Source organism: Typopeltis vanoorti, chromosome 2 (assembly GCF_054136105.1).
Source record: "Typopeltis vanoorti isolate ZY-2024b chromosome 2, IOZ_Tvanoo_1.0, whole genome shotgun sequence".
Classification (NCBI taxonomy): Eukaryota; Metazoa; Arthropoda; class Arachnida; order Uropygi; family Thelyphonidae; genus Typopeltis; species Typopeltis vanoorti.
This window is the reverse complement of record NC_143550.1, coordinates 37,368,054-37,393,024: the sequence shown is the minus strand read 5'-3', so window position 1 is coordinate 37,393,024 and position 24,971 is coordinate 37,368,054. Positions and strand designations below refer to the sequence as shown.

The following is a 24,971-nucleotide window of genomic DNA, read 5'->3' as shown; positions in this document are numbered from 1 at the left end:
ACTCTTACTACATTCGCATTCACACACACGTGTGTGTGGATGCGATATATATGTATAAACCAATCCCTATCAAAGTTTGGGAAAGGTTAGTCTAATATGTATTATTGTCAGTATAGTACGCTTTTAGTTTTTATTTATTTATTTGCAAAACAAATTTTGTATAAATTCAAAAATGCATGACGATATCTGTTCTTGGAATCGCGATCTTCGAGCAAGTTTCTGCTTTTTTTTTTTTTTCTAACAAGGATTTCTGTTTCTTAATTCAAAATTAACTTTGAATCAAACTATCAACTCCCGCCATTGGGTGTGGTTATGTATTAATTAAACTTTATAATACTTTCTGTTGTTTCTGATATACTTTCTGTTGAGTTCTTTAAATTATTTTACTACTTTTTGTATACTCCAGTGATCATTTCGTTTATTTTGTAATTAGGCATATAAATCAGACGGTGAGAGAAACTACGGCTTATTTCGTGACGAGGTTGGTGAACCAGATGGGACCGTCCAAGTGCATGAGAATCAGAAAAAAACTGACAGAAACCCTATTCATGTCTGTCACCAATTTTATGATTGACGGATCGCCTGTGACCAGGTTTATATTTTTTTTTTTAATTTCATCCTTGAATTAGTTTTAAACTTTAAAAGTTAATTACAACTTATTTTTCGTGATGTGTACGTTTTACTTTAATTTTATATTGAAATAAGAACAGTTTTGAATTAGAGCACGCACACACACAACCAAAGCTAGGTGGCCAAGTAAGTTATGCCTGTTACCTGCGTGAGAGAGAGAGCCCGATATTCTGGGAGATAAAATCGTGGACAGGAATTAATTTTCGTTAAATAATAAGATAAACGAAATATTTATGATGAATTTTGTATTCATTTCAAATGTCTGTAAACATAAAAATCATTGCAGGTTCTTTGGAAAGAAAATCGCTTATGTTCTGATGTCCCACCCGAGATTTGACAACTATCTCAGCAAGTATGTGGCCGACTCCGTCATCCGAAATATTTCCAAAACTCTCAATATGATGAAGAAAAAGGTAGGTGGCGCATACATCTTTCTTACATCGTTTGGAGAATATTTTCTTCGACTGCATTCGATTTTCCAATAACAGCTGATCATAACTCGACTACAATACCCTGCTCATAATTGTTGCAGGCCACATATAACCTTTCGTTTAATTATCGGGTGATTCGGTGCCCATGATAATGAACGAAGAGAACCCAACAGTCAACAGCTCTTTAAAAAAATCCACTATAATTATTATGCACATTATTTATGATAAAGAAATCATTTGCTTGCTTTAACGTGTGATCTCCAAGAATCGATACTGGTTAGTTATTTGGATACTTTAGATATCAGCATTCAAATTTGATTCCCCCCCCCCCTTTCTAAAACTACAGATGCAGGAACAAAAATAGTATAGATTGCCAATCTAACAAACGTCACTTTTTTTTTTCCTTCGCGTTTCTCCTCAATAAATGCTTTTTATACGAATAATTGGCGCAATAACCACTTTATTTACCTTCAAATGTACTAAAAGTCGATATATTTGAGGACTAACGTTCTATTAAGATATAAAATAAATACAACTCGAATGGTACTATAATTTCACGTTGCCCCATCTGGGTGTAAGGAGGCAAATTTCATAAAACAATAATTTCTATTAATTTTGGTGCATTAAAAACAAAACCGCGGAAGAAGTAACAGGATTACAATTCACAACACTCACTCTTTATAAAAACACACAGTTTGGGAATTAAGGTTTCGATATGGATATTTTCTTTGAATATCATTTAATTGAAATAATAGTCGTGAATAAATATCACAAGTACTGCAATATAAATTAAACGACTGAAGTATTTGGATACAACCGCCCGCCCCCCCCCCCCCACTTCAACTAAGAACACTTCAATAGACAGTGATAATAAATGATTGGGTATATGAGGTGCTACCCAAAAGTTTAGTGGAATTGAATAGCACGCGCGAACCGGTTGTAGTACGACCTTTCACCGCTAAAAGGGGTGAGCAGTACCCTTTGTGAATCAGTATGCCAACAGCCGGCAAGTTGAGAGGTTGAGTTATTAGGTTACATGAGGTGTTTATATATATATATATATATATATATATATATATATATATATATATATATATAATGTCGTGTTTGGTGATAATGCTAGAGCCAAAGCAAAAACTGTTTTGTGTACGAACGTCTATCGACGACGATGAGGGATCTGAACGGCGTAGACACAAGCAACATCGGGAAACATCGCAGAAGTGGACGAGATTATTCTTGCATATTGTAGGCAAACTATCCATGGTGTTTGTGAGATTGTCGTATGGGACTGTTCAACGTATTTCATTGACGTTTTAAACGCAACGCGCATTGCTGCAAAATTTGTGCCAATAACTAGTTTCAAATTCTGCCTGAATCTCCTCGATAGCGTCAAAATGATACTGCTTCAGCCGGAATTTCATCTTGGGAAAGAGGAAAAACTCGTGGTGGTGGTGGGGGGTGCCCCGCCACGACATTTTCCTGTTTCCCAAGATGAAATTCCGGCTGAAACAGTATCATTTTGACGCTATCGAGGAGATTCTGGCAGAATCGTACGAGTTGCTCAACGCAGTCAAACTTGAGGACTTCCAGGGATGGGTGGAATCATGGAGAAAACGCTGGGGTCACTGTATACATGCCCAAGGACTACTTCGAAGGAGATGGTGGAAATTTAGGGTTTTTTTCCTATATACTGTCAAATTCCCCGAATTTTTGGACATCACTTCGTATGTTGGTACATTTTCACTATTCAATAATATTAATAAGTATGGAAATAATAATATAACACGCGTGTGTGTGTGTACATTATAGTTTATTCATTGTTGTTTGAAATATTTACTTCTGTATTTTCTTCCAAGGAATTTTGCGGTAGAAATTAGTCTGATTTAAACCAAAGTCAAGATAACTAGAAATATTTTAGTACTGATCATGACTTTGAGACTTAAGTTTCAAAACTGACTGGTAGTTATCAATGGCGTAGCTGGGGGGGGGGGGGGGCGTCCCGGGCGACACTTTGAATCTTACCCTATACATCGTTTTGACTTTTTGTAGTATTTTTGGTATGTATTGAGAGGGGGCGGCAAAAGCTCTAGCAACGGCACTGAGAGTTATGATAACACAACTTTCAGCGTCGGAGTTGTTGCCTTGGTATTGCATAGCTTAAAGACACAAACTCTCTTCAAGAACCGGCATGTTTGTCTTTTATTAGCACTTTTTAAGGTTTCGCTGGTCTGACAGCTGTTTCCAACTGTTAGTTCTCAGCGGAGACCACGCAGAAAAAATGCATGTACATAATATAAAAAAAAAGAAAGAAATAGAAATGAGGATGTTTATGAATAATGGTTTAGATAAATCGGAATCATGCGTTTAATTCGATAAAAAAAAAGATATTAAGGTAATTTTGAAATTGTACGTCCCTATATTTCTATATGTTTGCCACCCTTCATGTGAACAATAACGCGAAAAACAGTCTTATCCCTTAGGCTTTTATGTTTTATCATTTTTTTTTTTCAGGGCGTAGGAAAGCCAGAAATCGAAAAGTTACCGGCAAAAGGCGCTTTCTTATTATCGGAGATGTGCGATAAATAGAAAACGTTGGGAGGCTAATCCTTTCGTATGAAGAATGGGTCAATGTTTTGTAAATATGCCGTCATGTACTTGTATGAAAATAAAATATTCTCGTTAAGATTTTTTTTATATATAAATCTCTTCTGCGTATCTGTTACAAAACGCGTACATTAATGCCAAGTATAAAAATCCCATGTAAGGTTAAATGTTATTTAAACAGGGAAAAAAAAACAATTTACTTAACACGTATCTAATACATTAAGTAATTGTGAATGCGAGCAGTTTCCTATACAAAGATATTTCTTCATGTGCTATGTTACTTATTACAGCAGTAATTTAAAAAAAATCAGGACGTGTGACGACATACACCTTGTTAAATTCGGAGTTTCTTCTACCGATAAAGAAAATATAATTAAACAGCTCTGTCGTGTGCACACTTATTAAATAGCACAGTTTTTTTGTAGCGATTATACTCTCTGAAATTATTAATTGGAAATACAAATCAACCTGCAACACTGATGTATTTAACAGAGCCCCTTTTAACAGTTAATTTCAGTTTTATGACTCAGCAGAAGTGACTGCTTCTGTTGTTAGTAAATTGGCTTCGTGTAGAAGGTCGGACGAGATCATGAAGGAGTTCAGATAGCTAATGATGTCAGCGAAGATTTCATAATCCCTATCTTTGCTATCCGTGCAACTTTGTGAAATTAAACAGTGCACGTAAATTTGCGAATAGAAATTCGGTACAAATGCAGATTTATCCCTCTAAAACATTCGATGCATTTGAGGGTGGAAAATGCACATTTATTTATGTAGCTTGTGAAATTAATTTCGTTTGCTTTATAAAATATTTAAAGTACCTTTTAGATTTCATTCTGAAGTGTCTTCTTTGTAGCGTACATTCTGTACGCGACAAAGAAATACCAATCGAAATAACTTTTAAGACTTTTATTATCAAGTATTGGGGAAATGTTTCTGAGAAATTACACATTGGTTCCTACCAATATAGCCTTGATTAAATTAAGGACTTTTATAGAAAATATATAGGTATAAGGTGGACATAATTAGATATAAAGTGTCGTTATATGAAATAATTAAATGATGTGCCTACCAGATCGCGAAGCGCGCCACCTGCCTATTTCCGAAGTCCACAACTATTTTTATTACTAATATTCATCTTACTATACTGAAATGCAGCAAAACAATCAAATATCTGCATGATTGGTTCTTTGAAATAAATGAAAATAAAAGCACAATTTATTTCACAAACGAATTATCTTCAGACAACTTTTTTTTGAAATCAAAAATAAAGTTTATAGCAAAGAAAGGGATCAAGCAATACATTGTAAGACACTTTGGTGTAAGAAATAAATACTGAATATGAGAAAGAGAGAGAAATATTCTTTCCATCGTACTCAAATTTTGTGGTTGGACGAAAGAGTATATATAATCCTAAACTCCGATAATCCTTGCACGGAACTTTTTTTCAGGAAGAAGAGTCAATGATGGCTCACACCGGATAATGAAAATCACCAACCTTTAAAATACATCCGGAAGGATCTATGCTCCACTGGATTCATGAGTGAAGTGCGTGTGAATTTGTGTAATATCAGTCATCATACGTGTACACGTTATCCTATTTGGGAGGTGAGGGAAGGTCGTTTGGCATCGGTAACTTCTTTCCTTTTGCTATATCATGCTTGTTACAGTAACTACGCAACGGTTGCTACGGTAAACAAGTGTGTATGTGAGGCGGCCTATCGTTAGTTTTTTTTTTTTTTTTTAGCGAAGTATCCAACGCTAAAAACTGTTCTGTTCTCTCATAAAATGCATCTAATGGTTTATTCTCGTATCTGTTCAAACCGATAGTGTGGATCACAATTAACCTTATGCTAACTACAGCATTGTCGTCTATAATGATAATTTTAAAAAGTCTAATGTCAGTTATTGAGCTTTGAATTATAATAAATTTTTCTGTCTTTAACAGGGAAAGTAGAAAAAGTAAGACAATTCAATGATTGCTTCAGACATTATGAATGCATTTTCTGACTAACGAAATTATATATATATGCTGGCAATTACACCACAACAAATCATGCGCAACTGCTGGCTGCCGACAAATACAAATTTAACTAATAAAGAAATAAAATCACACTCGAAGTAACATTTGGCACAACAGTATTTTAGCGTGAAATGTATAAATAAATACTCAACGTAAATAATTAAAATTATGATAATATTCTTACGAAATCATGAATTTTAAGGTCATATCGCTCTTTAAATTACCTAACTTCTAACTTAATAATTCTTAAAAAATTTAGCTTGTTATAAATGACTCATAATTTCTTCCTCAAGCAAAAGTTTTGAATTCTGTGTTTTATAATAAGAAACTGCTTCACGTGATTACACTGTATCAACAGTTTTCATTGCAATAATACTTACATGTTCTATTTGGATTATTTTTATGTTATGTTAGAAAACATAAAAAATTCGAAAAGAACTGAGATTATTTTAAAAAATAAATATAAAATGTTGTATTTGACCAATAAGTAATAGCTATATATATATATATATATATAGCTATTCCTTCTGATCAAAAATTGGTATAAAACAAAAAATAATCATGAATTGTCTTAGAAAATTTTAATAAGAAGGAAGGCAAAACTCAAAATGATAAATTAGTAATTTATAAGGAGGAAGTGGCGAAAATATTTGATTCATTAGAAAGAGCAGCTAACAACTTAAGTAATGAAGTAAAACTTCATTACTTAAGTTGTTATTCAACCATTAAGTTGTTATTCAACCATTCGAACTTAAGTAATGAAGTAAAACTTGTAGAGCGGATTAGTAAATTAATGCCAGACATTCAGAAATGTCTGTGAAAATTTTGATGAAAAGGGCAAAGCTAATAAGTACTTGCAGAATTTCTGTTCAGGACATGACCTAGTCATCATGTAAATAAAGATGAGCACAAATTCACACGCGAGAAGACGCAAGAAATTTTTTAAAAAAATCTTATGTTATTGATACTATCTCCCTGGTTCAGGATAACATTACACAAGGAATTCGAAGTGGGAAGTGAACATCGTTTAGTTTCGAGCAGGATAAAACTTCCTAACAAGTCCGTCAGTAGATGACCTGAAAAAATACACAGAAAATATAAGAAAGAGAAAGCTGATTGTAAACGTAGCTAAATAAAAGCCATTCGTGCGAAGACATGATCAAAACATGGAAAACTATCAGGAAGGTGGCAAAATGTACTGTTGAAAAATATTAGAAATGAAGGAAAGAGTGTAGTGAAAGTAATCAGAGATGACAAAGGTGCTCTGATAAAGAAATTCTAGCTGTCTGAAGTAATTTGAAAGATCACTAAATAAAACAAGTAGCGAGCACAGCGGAAAATCATTTAAGAGGAATGCAAATGAAATCAAGAATCAAGATGTGGAGGAATACCGCCACATTGGGACATTTCTGGTCGAATATCATCGACTCCAACTGATTTCCACATTTGAAGTCTTACTTGAGGTAGAAAAGCCACCGACGACTTCAAATGTGGAAAGGCAGTTGGAGTCAATGATATTCGACCAGAAATGTTCGAATATGGAGGGAGGTTTTATAATAAAAGTTTTTCAAAGGTGGCTACAGAACACAATTCTGAAGAGAAGGTCAGCGGGTCGAATTCTAGATGCTTGCGGTAAAGCTCTCACAGTAGTCATCTATAAAAAAGGGAAATAAAACGGAATGTGAGAATTACAGAAGAATTTGACTATTGGGTGTTCTAGGAAAGATTTATGCAGGATGCACTTGAGAAAAGATTAAGCAAAATTGTGGAAGATATACCTGGAGAAGTAATTTGGTTTAGGCGAAACAGGGTTTGTTGTGAGGATCAGATTTTCACTTCTGTATTTTAGTTTCGTAAATCTAGAAAAGACATATGACAAGATGCCAAAAAAAGTGTTTCCAAACGCTACAATTGTATGAGGTAAAGGCACATTTATGTAGAATAATATATAGTACCTTTACCTTATACAATTGTAGCGTTTGGAAACATTTTTTGTTGTTGTTGTTGGTACCTTATCATATGTCTTTTCTAGATTTAAAATTAGGTTCGCAGGAAATAGATAAGATTTAGGATTAGAATTGTTAGCATGGAAGAATGGAGCTGAGCTAATCTAAAGTGGTATACGTTTACTGAGCAGATTTTTAGATCTCTGTTAAAAATGAAGGGATGGATTAACAATCAATTTAAGTACCGTGTAACGGGTACCGCTACTGTTTTTAACAGAACACTGCTAACAAACAGAGATTCTAAACTTGAACAAAGTAAGCATTGTCATGGGATTTGATTGTTGAAATATTATTCAATTTGTTTTGTGCTAAATGCAATGTACATGAGGTATTTCTGACACGAGTTGAATTACTTCTAAGTTGAAAATATTTTATCAACACGAGATTTAGATTTTTTTTTTACGTGCATATAAAATTGTTTTTATGAATATGTTTAGAAAACATAATCGCTATTCCGAGCATGGTAAACTAGGAAACAAGAAGCAATTCACTTTTAGCAGCAGTCTCCATCTTTAAAAATGCCTCATTTAAAAAAAAAAAAAAAAAAAAAAAAAAAAAAAAAAAAAAAAAATCTGAGAGATTGCAGTTTAGAAGCAAGTTCTATTATTGGTACTATTTTACTACTATTGTTGTTGTGTTGCTGGAGTTGAATAGGGGATTGGGGGGGGGGGGGAAGAGATTTACATCCGAAGCGATAACCGGATGAGGTAAGTCTCCTGTTTTCGTTTTCTGTTTGACTCACTTTTAGAGACAATAATTATAGAAAAAAGAAACGATATTAATAGCCTATCAATGAATACTTCTAATTCATCTAACATTATTTTAGTCATATATTAAAAAAAACAAATCTCTTAAAAGTAAATTTTTTTCAAAGAACTTAAAATGAGATTTGAAATCAAGAATTGTTCCGATGCACAGGAAAAGCAAGAACAGGAAAACAAATATTTTTCTGTTTAGAAGCAAACGCGTTAACATCGAACTAAATTAAGATTAACGAGGCACAGTCGGACACAACGGAAAATATTAATTTGTCTTTGGTTGCTGAAGTACTATTATGACCAACAGTTTCCGCTTGTAATTGTCGGACTTTAAGTCATTTAACCTTCATGCTAATAGTTAGAACATAACCGACACATGGAATAGGATAGCAAAAGTTACTGCAGATGCGACCCGCAGTTGACTCTAATACACTTAAAACAGGAAGTTTCCATTTAGGGATTATTTAGTCAGTTTTATCATCATTACGTTATGTTTCTTCATAACTGATGTCTGTCAAAATGAGCAAGGAAACTTCAAGTTACAATTGTTGAATTTTCTCGAAAATTTCTAAATAAAAAAGTCACTGGGATTGTATAAAGAAGAAAACGTGAATTTCTTTCTATTATTATCGTCTTATTTTTAAATAATAACTAAATTCATTGTTGAATTGTGGATTACTAAGTGCATAACATCACGTTTTCCCCGTCAAAAAAAATAATTTTATTTTTCAACGTATCTGCACCTTCAGCCAATTCTCTTACGTCAATATAAAAAAAAAAAAAAACATGAATAACTACTGGACATTAGTTTGACGTGAATCACGTCTATAAATATTCATTTCATGTTCAGTTTATTCTTTGCTTGAGAAGTATGACGACAACTGCAAATATCGCATTCTTTTGAAGTTTCTCGACATCATCGCTATGTTGTACCTGAGGATCATGAGTGAGAGACTTAAAAAATTATAGAAGAGTTTAAATCTCTTTATTTCCTTCAAAGACGTTACTTATGCTAGCATGTTTCCTCCTTCTCCTGCAATCATTCTTCTTTGCCTATCTTTTCTTACTAAATGAACTATGAAAAACAGATATGAAGCTGATTGATAATGAGAATGTTTTTGAAGCCGGTTTGAATCTTAAAATCAAAATAGCAAATGAAAATCCAGAGCTCATTAACTTCATATCGTAGTCTTGATGATTGGGTTTTAATTTAATTATTTATTTGGAAGCGGACGAGTGCTGAACTTACTTGAATTTTCTGATTTAAGATAATAATATAACGCTGATAGTGTTTCAAGAAGCTGTACTACCCTAAGAATTTTGACTTCTCCCTGAATACGTCGTTGCTGAAATAAACGTCTCTAAAATGAAAGAGGATAAGTTTTATTAGACAATGGTTTAATTTTTAATTCAATTTTGTAGTCCATTTTTTTTTCTTTTTTACTTCTGGAAGAATGACTTGAAAGATCGTGACACACGCGTCATCCTGTGAATTAAAGTGCACAGAGGCAGGATATTCATTAATAAAATGTTTAAATGTAATAGAAATCCTGAACAGGGCCTCCTGCTTGAAAGAGCAATAACCTCAAAGATTGCCGTCTATTAAAAAGCAGGAAAGGTGAACTAAACTAAGGCACGAGTAGGTTAATATATATTTCTGTGACACCGACTTCTCCTTTTGCGTTTTATTTTTTCGTCAACTTTCTTTAACATAAGTTTACATTAAGTTTCAATTATAAGCATAAGCAGAGGATGAAAAATATGGGGGAACCTTCCGACCACTCGGCTAGTCCCCCTCTCCAAATAAAATACTGTAGATTCTAACTCAACGTGGACATGGATGTTAGTGAATGTCTATCCCCGAAAGATAATTTTCATCGTCCGGCGCGAGACCATCAACCCCGCTATGTTTGGACTATACACCAAAGCTCTCGGATACCTAATCCTTAGTCCATCATTTATAGTAGCAAAAATGTGCTACAGATTTCAAACTTTCGCGTTTGGAGTTGACATAAAAATTATTTTTAAAAAAATTAAACAATTATGAAGTTAGTTTTCATTGTCTGCATAATCTGCAATATGTTTTCACAACAACAATTCCACTGTTACCACCTTGTAACAATGGAATTATCGCTAGCAGCCTGACGATAATTCCATTGAATTATTAATTTATCCAATGAAAAATTAATTTATCCGATCATTGTTAGAAAATGATACTTAGAAATCTGTAGCAAAATTTTTGCGAATTGTTTACAAGATTTACAAGAGAAGCTAGCAGATGAATGCACGCAATTAATTGTAATCTGCAGCCAGGAAAGCTTGTATCCCTCCGGAGCACAGATTTTAAGAGTGTTAATGTTAAAGATTTTATGTTTGTATAGTAGTTTTAGAGACGTTACTATTTTCTGGTGTCAAAGAAAAATTAGCATTGCTGAACGTGTGTGTTCAAGGGGACGGTTTGCCTGCTTTGTAGGATGAAAAATCCCAGGATAAACTGGGGGAAAAACCCTGCTGTCCATGCCCAAGACTGGTTAACTTGGCTATGGCTGAGGAAAATCCTTAAGCTCCTCACGTCACCGACGGGAATCAAACCTAGGACACTCCTTCCCCAAGCATATGGTTGCGAAGCGCACAGCCACTAGGATAACCGCGCGGACAGCTAGTAAATAGCCTATGCTTAAAATAAATAATAATAATAAACATGGTCGTGATACAACTTTGATTCTAGTACAGCACGAAGTGAAAATTTTCGCAACCGGTTTTCTCTGCCAGAGGGGAAAAAAAAAAATAAAATATATATATATATAATACACTGCTCAAAACAATTAGGGGAAAATTTAGTTTCTGTCGGATAATTATAACTATTCGGTACTTTATACATTAATAAATTTCTTACTTATGGATAGGGTGTAATTGATGAGATATTGTTTAAATAATCGATATTTATTACAAATTTAACGAAGTATACATTTTAGCGTGAAATACTTTTAACAAGAATAGCCAAAAACGCTTTTAATTTTTTTAATAGGGCGTATGGTCTCCATTAACAGCCAAAATAGCGTAATAAAACAGTCTTGATTGCATAGACCGGATAAGATGATCAAACAGTTCTTTTGGGACATTTCCCCACTCTTCTGTGAGAGCAATTTCGAGTTTTTGAAGCGATCGTGGTGGCACCATTCGAGCAGAAACGCGCCTACCTAAAGCCTCCCGAGCATGTTCGATTGGATTACAATCCGGTGAACAGGCAGGCCAGTCCATTCGTTCAATACCTTCTTCCTCAAACCAGTCTTGTACCAAATTTGCACGCTGTAAACGAGCATTGTCATCTATAAAAATTAATTCTTGGCCAATTGCAGCAGCATATGGAAGATCTATAGGTTCCAAAATCTCATCGCGATACCTTTGGGCTGTTAAGGAACCGTTTCTGATAAAATAGAGATCAGTATCGCCACCTATACTTATTCCAGCCCATATCATCAAACTCCCACCTTGATTTTGGGGTCTTTCACGAACAAACTGTTTATTATTTCTTGTTCCACTTTCACGCCATATCAAGATACGTCGGTTATCTGGTTGCAGATTGAACCTGGACTCGTCACTTAAAAGTACACGAGCCCAATCCTCATTTGTCCAATTGCGGTGTTCCTGTGCCCCAATTCTTCGAACTCTTTTGTGATTTGCAGTAAGTGGAATGCAAACCATTGGTCTTCGAGCATATACACTTATGGCATGAAGACGATTTCGTACTGTCTGTGTGAATACCAGCTTCCCTGTTGCTGCGGCAAGTTCGCTTCGAAGTTCTGTTGCGTTAAGTGTTCGATTTCTTCTGGCAAGTAATGACAAATAGTGATCGTCTCTTAGAGTTGTTGTTGTGGGCGACCTTGTCTTCGGCAAACATTTTCCGTCTCCAGAAAGCGATTCCAAAGTCGCGAAATTACGCTTTGAGATACACGACACGCTTGAACGACAACTTGCTGCGTTTGTCCAGCTTCTAATCGACCAATGGCTCTCCAAGCCATGGATTCCGGGATATCATGTTGCTTTGCCATTTGCAACAAAATAATAGGTGGTAGGTGACAAAAATTTACTATTAAAATGACAATTATGCATTGTGGAAGCGAGCGCAACAAGCCACGCTTTTATATCCCCCACATGCTAATATGGCTAAGAAACGTTTCGACAAGTCATAACACGATTTTGTACGTAGTTGAGTGTTTTACACCGTTGTATATTAATATTTTAAAATAAATGTGTTACATTTCTAAATTATTTTTATAACTTTATAATTTACAAGAAAACCAAAATATCCACTAATTATTTTGAGTAGTGTACATTGAATGAAAGAAGAATGAGATGATACAGCGAACCCTCGATTAATGCACCTCCGATTAGTGCGTCATTTTTTTTTCTATACCCAAATTCGATCGGTGCACCTATATATACATCTTAACAAATTACTCACCAGGATGAAATAATTTAGTTACCGATTTGAAACATTTTACAAAGTTATTTTTTAATGGCATACTACACTATTTCCATGTACCCCATGTTCCAAATTTACCGCCAAAATTTGTCGTCTGCTAATTACATAGCATTTTGATGATCATATTTCGTGCCTCCTTTGCAATTGTTTTCCTTATTTTTTATTTTAAAGTATTTTTCCAACCTTTCATCATGAGTAAAAGAATTAGTGAGCAATGAAATGAAAGTGTGAAAAAGATTCGAAAAGTAATCTCACTGGAAGAAAATTTTGAAATAATAAAGAAAAATGAACAAGATAAGTCCAGAACAAATATAGGACAAGAACACAAAATGGGTGAATCAACTATAAGACATCTGACAGACAAGAATGTCCATTTTTTAGATGTAATAATTAAACTGCAAAAGAATATTATATCCTATACAATGTGGATTAAGTGATCTATTATAAGAGCAATTTTAAGCAACGCTGCTGAATATAAAGAGAAAGGTAAGCTGCTTCAAGTTCATCATGCATGCAGACCAATCGAAATCAAAGTATTAGAGACTTCTTTGGACAGTAACCAAAAACGGATCCCGCTAAGCACTGACCTTATTAAATCAAAAGCATTAAGTCTCTTTGCAACCTTGAAAGAAAGGGCTATCAATGATGGAAAAGAAGAAGAATTCCAAGCTAGTGCTGGGTGGTTTGAGTGTTTCAAAAAGAGAAATAGCCTACATAATGTTCTAATCACAGGCGAAGCTGCAAGTGCAGATAAGTAGGCGGCCGCAAATTATCCAGAGATTTTGAAGAAAATTGTGGAAGAAGGGGGCTATTATGACCAACAAATATTTAATGTCGATGAAACCGGTCTCTTTTTTGGAAGCGAATGCCTTCCGAGACTTTTCTGACCAAATCAGAGAAATCTCAGCCTGCTTATAAAGTCGCAAAGTCGAATGGAATTACTGCTAGCAATATGCGAGCCGCTTGGAAGCACATTCTTCCACATTATGCAAACGATTTTAGAGGTTTTTCAAATGAATCTAAGTTAATTTAATCTCATTCTGAGAAACTGAGTGATTCTGATCTGGGAAGATCCTGAAGAATATGAAGAAAATTTAATCACTGACAAGCCCAAAGAGATAATTTGAAAACATTTTACGCACAATCGAAATTTTTCGGCAACAATGCTTCGAGGCTGACCCCGATGAAGAGAAAAGCAGTAAAATTTGCAGAAGTAGAAGAGGCCATAGAGCCACACTATCAGTTGTATGAAAAAAAGAAACAGAATGTACACCAAACTACGTTAGCTCAATTCTTTGTTAATACTTAAAGTTAAAACTACATCATCTCTACTTCTTTGAAGTAGAATAATAAATTTATATTCTGAATATGTTTTATTGTCTTTCAGCTTCATGGTTTCCTTTAACTAGGCCTTGAGATATACCCTAATTCTTTTATTTAAAAAAAAAAAATGAAGGGTCAAAAAAGAAATTTGAGGAACGAGTTATACTTTTTCCCATAAGTTATTATATTCGATTAGTGAGTTTTCGATTAATGCGGCTGTTTAAAAGAACACATGAACACATTAGGCGCATTAATCGAGGGATTGCTGTATTTTTTTTAAAATTATTTTCGACATTCCAACAACTAGTGCATTCTTAGGATTTTGTTTGTGTGAATTTATATTCCAAATACTTTTATTTTTTAATGGAACACGACTAGGAATCGAACACTCGTACTTATGGGACACTTTATACGGAGGCAAAATGATTTTTATAGGGAAGGGTCCTGCCTTAGTCATTTGTTTACTTTTTCATAATATAGCGACATTTGAAAACATTTAAAAGATTTCCACACGGAACTCTGTAGCAAAAACAGGAGTGAATGGGGGTCAGATATGAAGCTGGTGATTTGCATTACACAGGCTAGTGAACAGATATCAACTAGTGGTTTACGGAGGAGTTAAGTCCAATAGAAAGCAAATGAGCTGCAGTGTATCGCAAGACTCGGTACTTGATCCTCTGCTGTTTAATTTGCACATCAATAATATAGGAAATGATTTGACGTGAAATATTCAATTGTTTGCTGAAGACGCAAAGCTGGGAACAGCGACAGTCAATGAACGATATGCTTCCTTCTTTTCCTTCACTGCTTCTTTAACTTCTTGTGTCCACCATGGAGTTCTAATTTTTCTATCCTGGCAGACAACCTCACCACATGCCTCTCTGGCTGAATCAATCAGGGTTTGGTAGAGAGATCCCGCAGGATAACAAATGGACTGGGCAAAGGTAAATGGGCTGCCAGTTTAACGTGGACAAGTGTAAGGTTGCACTTTGGAAAGAAGAGATCACAAGCAGTATACTATACTGATCGAAATGAACTACAGGAAACTGATGAAGCCAGGAATTCGGTGGGTAATTGTGGACAAGAAGTTCAGACATGTTGCAAAGGCGGCTAAAACAACAGATTGCATGGTTGTTGAAGAACATACGAACAAACATATATTAAGAAGTTATTGATACCCTATATAAAGTCACATCTGGACTACTGCGAACAGATCTGGCACTCGAGATTCCGTGGGAAAGAAGGGTTGGAAAGGATCTCGAGACATGTGACAAAAATAGTGATGGGTTTGTGGAATACTCCCTGTGAGAATAGATTGGTCTGTGGGCTTCAAAGAGTAGCTGGTAGGTGAAAAGAATACATGATAGAAGCACATAAAATATTAAAGGGGTTTATAGGATTGTCAATCCTATAAACAATAGATCATATCATCCCTGGAAATTAAAAATGTAGTTAGCAGGGGGAAGGACAATGTTTTTTTTTTTTTTTTTTTTTTTTTTTTTTTTTTTTTGAGGGTGATAACGGGTGATTATGAATGCTTTTCAGTGAATAAGTTTAAGGAGCTGTATGATGGTTATTGTGTGATTAATGTTTCTCCCCAATGAGAATTCCGAATCCATGGAGAGACGCTATAATAATAATAAATGGTGAAACAATTACAGTTCTCTATTAAAGACAGTCAATAACTTTCAAAGCATTATTTGTTAATTTCGCATAGAAATATTTAGTAAGTACAAGGATTTTTTTTATTTTAGGATTGGGTTCTTGAGAACTCAAAATTCGAAAAGTTTAGAAAGAATGCTCAAACAAGGCAAAGTAAGAAGGAGAAATAATCTCTCCAAAATCTGCTTTTTTAGTGTCGCAAGAAATTTTGATTTGCAACACAGGTTTCGAATTATAGCTTGGATCGTGCCGTATTTTTATTCCTGTCTTGTTCAACGTTTAAAAGGTGTTTTACATCTGTGTCAATATATTAAAGAGGTAGATCAAAACAAAAAAGTTTTAATTTATAATATACCGCCCATTGTTTTTAGAGGTAGTTTGATAGGCAACGTATGAATCACGTCTTCCTTTCTATCATTACAGCATCTTTCCTTTTCCCAAATAAACTCCCAAGCATCAAGGACACTGCCTGAACGCCGCCTCCGTGAGCGGCGTAGACAGACTCAAGCGGTCTGTAGATAATAAACCCCCTTTGTTTTTCTTTTATCTCTAGAATGATAACGACCACCATGGTGATTCTTGTGTCGTCTAGTCCGACAATTAATGGGTGTATCAGTGCATTAAAAACACGTCTAACTTTTTTTTTCCCAGTAGTTACTCGCATAAGTGTTTAGCTGAAACAAATCTATCGCATGTTATTGCGTATGTAATCTGCCTTAAGGAATAATTTATGTGACACTTGCATACAATTATACCATTCATTTGAAAGAGCTAACTGCTGTAACATTTAACTTCAAGTTAATAGAATAAATAACAACTGGCATCTTCATTCTATAAGAGCGACTGGTTAAATGTGGGTTAATGAACCAAATATAAGATTACAGCTGTTGAAGAGACATAAAAATTTGTTCAGTACATTTTAGAAAACAGTAAACTGATGGTGAAAATATATGCAACTTTTTTTGATGTACTCAAAAAGCATTTTCTTAATTCAGTAGGTGCATTGTTTTAATTTTAAAATGATTTCATTTGAAAATACCCGAAAGTGTTGTCAGATCATGAAATCTTAAAATATGTGTACAGAAAAGCAACGTTACGTCGGGGGAGGGGGGGGCTGCTTCTTTTAAGTGTAGAACGTATTCAAATTTCATCTTCCTTCAAAGACCAAATGGCTTGTAATGGCAAATTAACTTGGTTTCATATACACATAACTAATGTTGTGATAATGCCTGATATCTATATCTAACTAATACCATAATAGGACCGTAAATCCAATACTCACAGAATACTGTTTTTATCAGTGGATATACTATTTAGCTGATATGCCTACACAGTACTGATGTGATGTAATTGCAAACTTGCTACCATCTCCATATCAGACCAGATAACTCACCATTAACTGAATATTTATGAGAGAAAGAACGATCTGATTTATGTATGGTGTGAGTGGCTACTCATATGAGTAATACTAATCTTATAATTAAAGATTCGATGCCTAGGTTACCATCTTACAATTACAAATGACTGAATGAAATTTATAAACTTGTTAATGGCTTGAATAAAATGAATTACTGAAATAATTTCACATTTTGGGGCAAAGAAATGATAGTTTTAACTAAATAAAAGCCACTTAGTACAATGCCAAGCAACCCATCTGAAATGTTTCCGTATATGTCAGGCATATAACACCTGAAGAATTTAATTCGTTCTTTTGTAATTATGAAATCATTTTTCTGAATTATTAAATGTATTATTATTAAAATTAATTAGAAAAGTGTTCATTATTCGATGTATTTCAGTTATTTTGTTTTTATTTGTTACAGTAGCAACACCATGAGTTGTAAAACAAAACCGACCTATTTAATGTTAATTTACATTGTTAATGTGCAACGAACATCATATTGTAACGTCGACTAGGAAACAATATTTCGTTTGCTACTTTTCAAATTGACAATCATTCAGGCGTTTAGTTCAGCCGGAAGTAGGGAAAAAATGACGTCATCTCTTTGCCAATTTCATTGCTAATTATAGAGAAACAAAAGTCGAAAAGCGAAATTCTTAACAGTATTAATAACAATATTTTACAGGTTCATTTTGGACTGAATTTGAATGTAATTAAAATGCCAAGTAATGAAGCACGTTCATTATAAATTCACAATAATATGAACCACGCAGTTATGCAGTTAATCTAACGATGACTTGGACGAACTACACGATAGTGGTATGTCGGGTGAATGCACTGAAAACGTGGCGCGCGGGAACATTTTTATGACCCACTTCGTGAGATTGCAATATATTCCAGTCTCATTCATATTCATTGGTAGAATCAAACTTAAAAAAAGGTCAAAGGCAGCAACGAATAAAAGAAGGAAGGCCAGTGATGCAACTTAAATAGATCTTCTGCGAGAGGTGGCTTTGGTTGAATAAATAGTCATAAAAACTGTTTGCATACCTAAACGATAAGATTTCAGGTGGAAATAAAGACAGTTGCTAATAATGTTCTAGTGTGAGATCTCGTTGCTTGTTTACACACTGAAGTTATTTAATTTTCATCTTTATAAAATAAAAATAAGCCATTCTTAGGAATTAGCAGAAACAACCAACATCAATCAAGGTTTATTGTTTTTAAAAAATTTGTTTTATGTGTTCTTTTAAATTTGCATTTTGCTGCTTCTTGTAAATTTTTGTGTATAGTTTAACTTAATAGTAGTATCTTTAATGACTAAAAGTCTACTGATGAAGTATTGTTTAGACAGGTATTTTGTTTTTGAAGTATTGTTTTAGTATTATTTTTTTTGGAGAATTTTAAGTATTGTTTTTTTTTTGGAGAATTTTAAGTATTTTTTTTTTTTGGAGAATTTTAAGTATTGTTTTTTTTTGGAGAATTTTAAGTATTTTTTTTTTTTGGAGAATTTTAAGTTTTGCTACTGGAGTATTGTTTACACAGGTATTGTTTTTGAAGTATTGTTTAAAGTACTTTAATTATTTTTAATACTTAAAATAGTATTTTAATACTATTTAAAGTATTATTTTATGAAGAATTTTAAGTATTGTTTAAATATTTTTGAGTATTATTACTGAAGTATTTTAAGTACTGTTTTTGAAGAATTTTAAGTATATTGTTTAAAGAAATAATTTTAAGTATTATGATTAAAGAAATATTCTTCTTTAATTGTTTCAATTATTGTTTAATGAGTATTTCAAGTATTCTTTGAAGTATTGCTGAGTATTGTTTTTGAAGTATCGTTTAAAGATGTGTCGTTTTTTTTTGAAGTAGTTTAAAGAAATAATACTTTTACGTATTAAAGAGAAGAACCTGTTTTGTTCAGTTGCGCATCTTTACGAATAAGACAACGCCGATACATAAATGCGTTTTTGTTCGCTGTATTTTCAATTCTTTCATTAAAATTTATAGCTTTCGATCATAACTATTAAAGAAATTATCGCTTCTTACCAACATAATCTAACTCCACTACCGGACATAATAATGGGCTTAATTCCTTAAGTCTGAATAGCACGTCTGTAAACTCTATTGGGCGACTATTTCGAAGAATACATACTTCTTTTTTGTTTCTCCCGAAATATTTAAGTTTCGAGTTCTCTTCGAAATCATTTTATATTCGAGCTTATGCTAAACTATTTCGTGATGGGATTGTTAATCACGTATAATCCATTCAACGTGAAAGAGTTGACGGACGAAGAACGATGACAACCCTCTTCATTAATTGAGGATATGTGCTTCGAATAGCCTGATATAAAACTTCTAATACAAAACACTCAGCATTTGTGGTCTTTAAGAAGTGTTTGGAACAAGAGAAATTATATTATGTTAATAAGAATAGCTTTTTCACCCTTGGAGTAAAATGCCTTGATCAAAGGTCTACTAAAGTACGTATTTAAAAGGAATGCAGCTCAAATTGCCAAGGAAAGCGTGAAAACTTTCAGATTTTCAAAGTTAGTCTTTTAACAAAGTCCATTTGCTCAGTTAATTTTCAAGTAGCTTCAAGTTAGTTAATACAAATTAAAAGATAAGATCTGTTCTGCAATTCAACAGTTCTCCTATGCGAAATTGTAAATCTGATACAGCTAAGATACCGGAAACAAATGATAGGATGTAAAATTAACAACATTCCGGCTTTAGTTTGTCACATAAAACTAAAAATCGTGGTTGTTTATCTGCTAAGGCAAAACATAAAATTTAGTAGAAAACTGAAGCCACGAAAGTGTAATATTCTTCAATGGCTTAATTTAAATAAAATAAATATACGAAAAAGTCTTCATTACAGTAAATTTTTCTTAGGATTATATTTTAATTTATCAGTTGTATGCCATTTGATGTGGCTGTTAAAAATACAATCAATTTTGAACCCGTGGCTTATTTAACAAGGTTTAATTGACAGCGATTCAAAGGAATGTTGGGTGCCTTTCATATCTATCGAAAATTCTCATAATTTAGGCATGAAATTTTGGGCTTAAATGTTGGGTCTGGAGTACACTGTTTGTATTTTTGGATATTGCAACAGTTAACGTGATAAATTCAGAAGGTCATTAGAGCTGAAATCCAATATTTTTTTCCCCCTAAGGACGATACCCAGTTCCCTGGAATCAAATGAAAAATAGCAAAACTGTTTGTGTGTGACATTCGGACTCTTAGCCTATAACCTTTAAACCTACTTAGGCTAATGAATCAGCAATATTTACCTATCTTTGAAGTTTTCTCAGTTACCGAATGCAGTCTCAACAGGCCGATGAAATTCATTTAAACAAAGGGCAAAGCATATTACCAAATAAATGCTTTTGTTTGTATTTTTACTTATACGCAAAAACACTGATATTACTCGCTGCAAAATAAGAATGGTCTCGAAGAGTTCATGCACTCACCGCTTGAGGGCGCTAAAATATGGATGCACATCACGCCTTACCTTGAATACGCTCAGACCACCTCCCCCCGCCATTTAGAAAAACACCTAGTCGTGCAACGAATTCCAGTGTCGCATCAATCAAGATGTCAGAAAACACTTCTATCCCCCCCCATCTCACATACGTACCCTTTAAATATTGCCTGTTTTGAGGTATTAAGAAAATGATAGATGCTCGGGAAAGGATTCATGTAAAAATTACTTCTGTCATGATAGTGCTGTTCCTATATGAAGGCCAAGGTAGTACGATATGCAGCCTCGATATTGTACTACCTTGGCCTAACTTCACGAGTTAGGTCAAGGAAGTAGGAGTATGTGTCAATTAGTTCTGATAAGTAATTTACAAAAGTTCTTAAACACAATTCTGTACCATGAAGTCTCGTCTCACTCATTATAGAAATATATAACAGTAACTGAGGCGATAAAAACTGAAAAGCAATCAAGACCATGTAGCCAGTTAAACCTTATTACGGAATGCTATTATATTTAAGTGATATAATAACAAATATCAATAAATAATTTGGAAACAAGTAAAATAAGAGAAATTATATATTGCGCAAGAGTTACGCTAATTAGCACAGTAAATACGAGAAAAGACTAACAAAAATATTGTGTAACTTGTCATTAGAAGCAGGGAAGTGTTGTTGAACATTTCTATATCAAAAGTATGAGAAAAATCTCCACGGAGCATAAAGATGCAGATCAGAATATATGATAATACTACAAATCAGAAATACCAACTGGAAACAAGAACAGATACTACAAAACACCGATGACGTAACAGTGCAAGGACTAAGGGTTACATATATGCAGGAACCTTGCTCTAACCTGAAAAACACTAATTTTTCAGTTCCGATGGTTGATGTTTTTGTAATGCACAAAAAACGAACCTCAGAGGTAATTAATTAAATATCATAAACAAAAATACAGCTGAATTTAGTTACAAAGAGAAGTAAAAACCGAGTCTTGAACGTTTTAAACGAATGCATTTTACAAATTAATACGACTCCCTTAACATGTTTATCTCAGTACTCCTTTCATGTTTATTTTTTCCCTCCTTCTTTTCTTGTTAGTTTTGTGAAGACGATTAGTCCTGTCGTGTCTATCAGCTTTCCACTCTCTTAGCTTTTCTTGCAGGTTGTCTGAAACTGCAGCTACTGCCGCGAAAGATTAGTTACAGCGGTGTGCAACACCACTACAGTGGAGTACATAAGGCGAAGTTTTCTTAAAGTTGTACGCATGCGCGCTTTAAGGAGGCGAGGATTACATTCAGCATCAAGCAGCACTTGAAGAGCGTAGATAATTTGATGGTAAACGTAAAAGTTTACAGAACAGCCAACTACACGCTATGTGTGCTTGAAGGGCTTGTCAAAGATATCGAGTTTATTATTCCTAGGAATTACCTGTCTTACAATCTTCACAAGTTTTTTTTAGCGTGATGCTTGAAGAGTTGCCGATAGTGAACAACTAACTCTTAAAGCCATGTGACAATCGGAAACTCGCGGTATCGTTACTGATTTAGATAAAAGATCTATTAAGGTAAGTATGTTATAATTATGAGTTGAAAATCGATTAAATTAGGTTCGTGATTTGTATGTACAGTGTCAGTTTCTTTATTCGAATGTTTGTAGTCGACAAACCAAATAAAAAAAGTATTTAATAATTCTTTTTTATCAGGTTAAAATAATTATATAATCAAGTATATAATTAACAATATTCGCAAAAATATGTAACATTTAATGAATATGTTATATACGCATGCCAATACAAATATCGTCTGCTTACCATCATTGCTCTCTTAGGAAAATTTTGATAGTAAGCAGACGATATTTCCAGCGATCAATCAGAAGCATTTATTTGATAACAATGTAAAACAGAAACCTCTTCAATTGGTTGCTTAAATTACATTCCAATTGATAGGTTTATAAAGTAATGAATGTATTTTGCACTTTATATTAACTACGAAAAAGACTTGAGGAATGTTCAATACTTATAGCAAGGTGCGATATCAATGTTTTCAACTTAAGTTAACAGTTTATTTAAAAACAGATAGATTATTGCAGTAATTTTATTTTTTGGTATATAAATAATATAATGTATAAATCTGTTTGTAACATCAGTATTTTTTGCACCATCTAAATCTAGTATTACTACTTTTGCCGAATTATTTTTCCATAAAAAAAAAAATCGAGTAATTTCTAGCAGTGATAATGTTATATCACGGAGAACGAATATCGACACTTGTTTGAGACATCTTTACAAATAAGTTATTACAATCCTGTGGTTTTTAAACAGCTTTTACTGATAAATAACCTTTAATGATATGCCTGTTATACTCACTGGTATCCGCAATTAAAAAAAAAACTGCTGTCATGTAATATGCATTCTGTATTAAAAAAACATACAGTGAATTTCTAAAAGTTTTTCGTTAATTAGCTTTGCTACCTATTTCATTAATTACACTTTTTATAATTAATTCAAAATAATTATGAGAAGTATCGATTATGGCTATAATTCTGAACAAAAAAAGAAAGGGTTCTCTCTTATTATAGTGGGGAAAAAATCAAATTTTATTAGAAATTCAATGATTATCACAATTTCTTTCATTCACTAAAATGATGTCCCTTTAATTAATAATCCAAGGCTTAAAACACTGTTCCATTATAGAACCAATGATGAATAAATAAACCTACAATATAAGGTAAAACAATCCCAGTGGACAGCGGCTGTCAACAAACAGCGTCTCAACAAGATATAGATGGTTCTAACGTCCATATCTAACGTTTTATAATGCTTTAGATGTAACAAATCTAACATCGTATTGCAGAAGTATCAAATCTCCCTCTACAGCAGTAATTATAGATTATAATTACTGCTGTAATTATAATGTATAGATTATACGAGGGTGTAGCTATTAAATAACGAGACTGGCTGCAAAAATGTGGTTTAGTATTATAGTTGTACAACTTAATTATCACCATTATTGTTTAAACTTTATAGTGAACTTAGAGAGGCACTTGAGGATGGAGAAGAAGGGATAAAAATAAACGGAAGAATCATTAATAACTTAAGATATGCGGATGATGTAGTGGTGATGGCAGAAAGTGAAAATAGGTTACAACAAATTGTTCAAAGAATTGAAAACTGTTGTAAAGAGTACGGACTAAGAATTAACACAAAAAAGACCACGATAATGATAATGGGTAGAAAAATAGGAAATAATGTAAAAATAAGATGTGGAGGAAAGATTTCAATATTTAGGTAGCTGGATCTCAGAAAAAGGAACTTCAGAGTTGGACATTAGAAATAGAATAGGCAAAGCTAAATCGGCATTTATGGAAATGAAGAGAATTTTAATAAACAAGAACACTAAAATAAGCGTTAGAGTTGGAATAGTTAAAGCAACAGTTTGGAGTATTGCAAGTTATGGAAGTGAGTCAGACACTCAGAAAGAGAGAGAGATGGAAAGAATTAATGCATTGAAAATGTGGTGTTATAGAAAGATGGAAAAGATTAGCTATACAGAAAGAATATCAAACCAAGAAGTTTTAAGACGAGTTGGGATGGAAAGAACACTGCTAAAGAATATTATGCAAAGAAAGACCAGATTTGCAGGACATATTCTGAGAGGTTCTTCGGGCCACCTGACAAGAACTGTATTACAGGAGAAAGTTGAGGAGAAGAGAAGACGTGGAAGACCAACTAGAGAGTGGTTTAATGACATCGTGGAATGGGCTGGTTTAAGAATGATGGAAGCAACAGACAAAGAGAAATGGAGAAGAGCTGCTCATCTGCTGTAACCCTCTTGCTAGAGGATGCTACCGGACGACGACAACTTATTTGTTACCCCCTTCAACATACTCCACTCATCTATCTATACACCGTTGCATAAGAATTTTCCATTGTTGAAAGCAGTGCTGCAAGTCATGTGCTTCCAACAATGGAAGCACATGACTTGCATGTGCTTCCATTGTTGGAAGCAAGTCATTTCATGCTTCAGTAGCGCTGCCATTTTCTCCTTTATCTCATCCACCGACTGAAAATGGGTACAGGAGAAGATCATCACATGTAATGAGACATGGATTTTCCAGTACGAACTAGAAACAAAGAGACAATCGATGCATTGGAA

At 33.8% G+C, this 24,971-nt stretch overlaps 1 protein-coding gene and 1 pseudogene across 3 annotated transcripts in view; both read left to right on the top strand.

The window, feature by feature from the left end:
* Window positions 1–470: 470 nt before the first annotated feature.
* Window positions 471–3,696, top strand: LOC150108928 (TOG array regulator of axonemal microtubules protein 1-like). The gene is made up of 3 exons (XM_090409998.1): window positions 471–592; window positions 917–1,043; window positions 3,573–3,696. Exons 1-3 carry the CDS (start codon window positions 495–497, stop codon window positions 3,645–3,647), a joined length of 300 nt encoding a protein of 99 aa, XP_090266124.1. The 5' UTR covers window positions 471–494; the 3' UTR covers window positions 3,648–3,696.
* An 18,473-nt stretch (window positions 3,697–22,169) lies between these two features.
* LOC150108927 (G protein-activated inward rectifier potassium channel 3 pseudogene) overlaps window positions 22,170–24,971 on the top strand; it is a 77,959-nt pseudogene continuing 75,157 nt past the window's right edge. For both annotated transcript variants that reach the window (XR_016549405.1, XR_016549404.1), the window contains exon 1: window positions 22,170–22,381. The product of XR_016549405.1 is annotated as a G protein-activated inward rectifier potassium channel 3 pseudogene, transcript variant X2 (transcript). The remainder of the gene's footprint in view (window positions 22,382–24,971) is intronic.

Excerpts from the sequence above, each read along its gene's own strand:
- LOC150108928 (XM_090409998.1), top strand. The coding sequence starts at position 495 with ATGGGACCGTCCAAGTGCATGAGAATCAGAAAAAAACTGACAGAAACC. Across the intron at positions 593-916 it reads GACGGATCGCCTGTGACCAG|GTTCTTTGGAAAGAAAATCG; the intron begins GTTTATATTTTT and ends AAATCATTGCAG. Across the intron at positions 1,044-3,572 it reads TCAATATGATGAAGAAAAAG|GGCGTAGGAAAGCCAGAAAT; the intron begins GTAGGTGGCGCA and ends TTTTTTTTTCAG.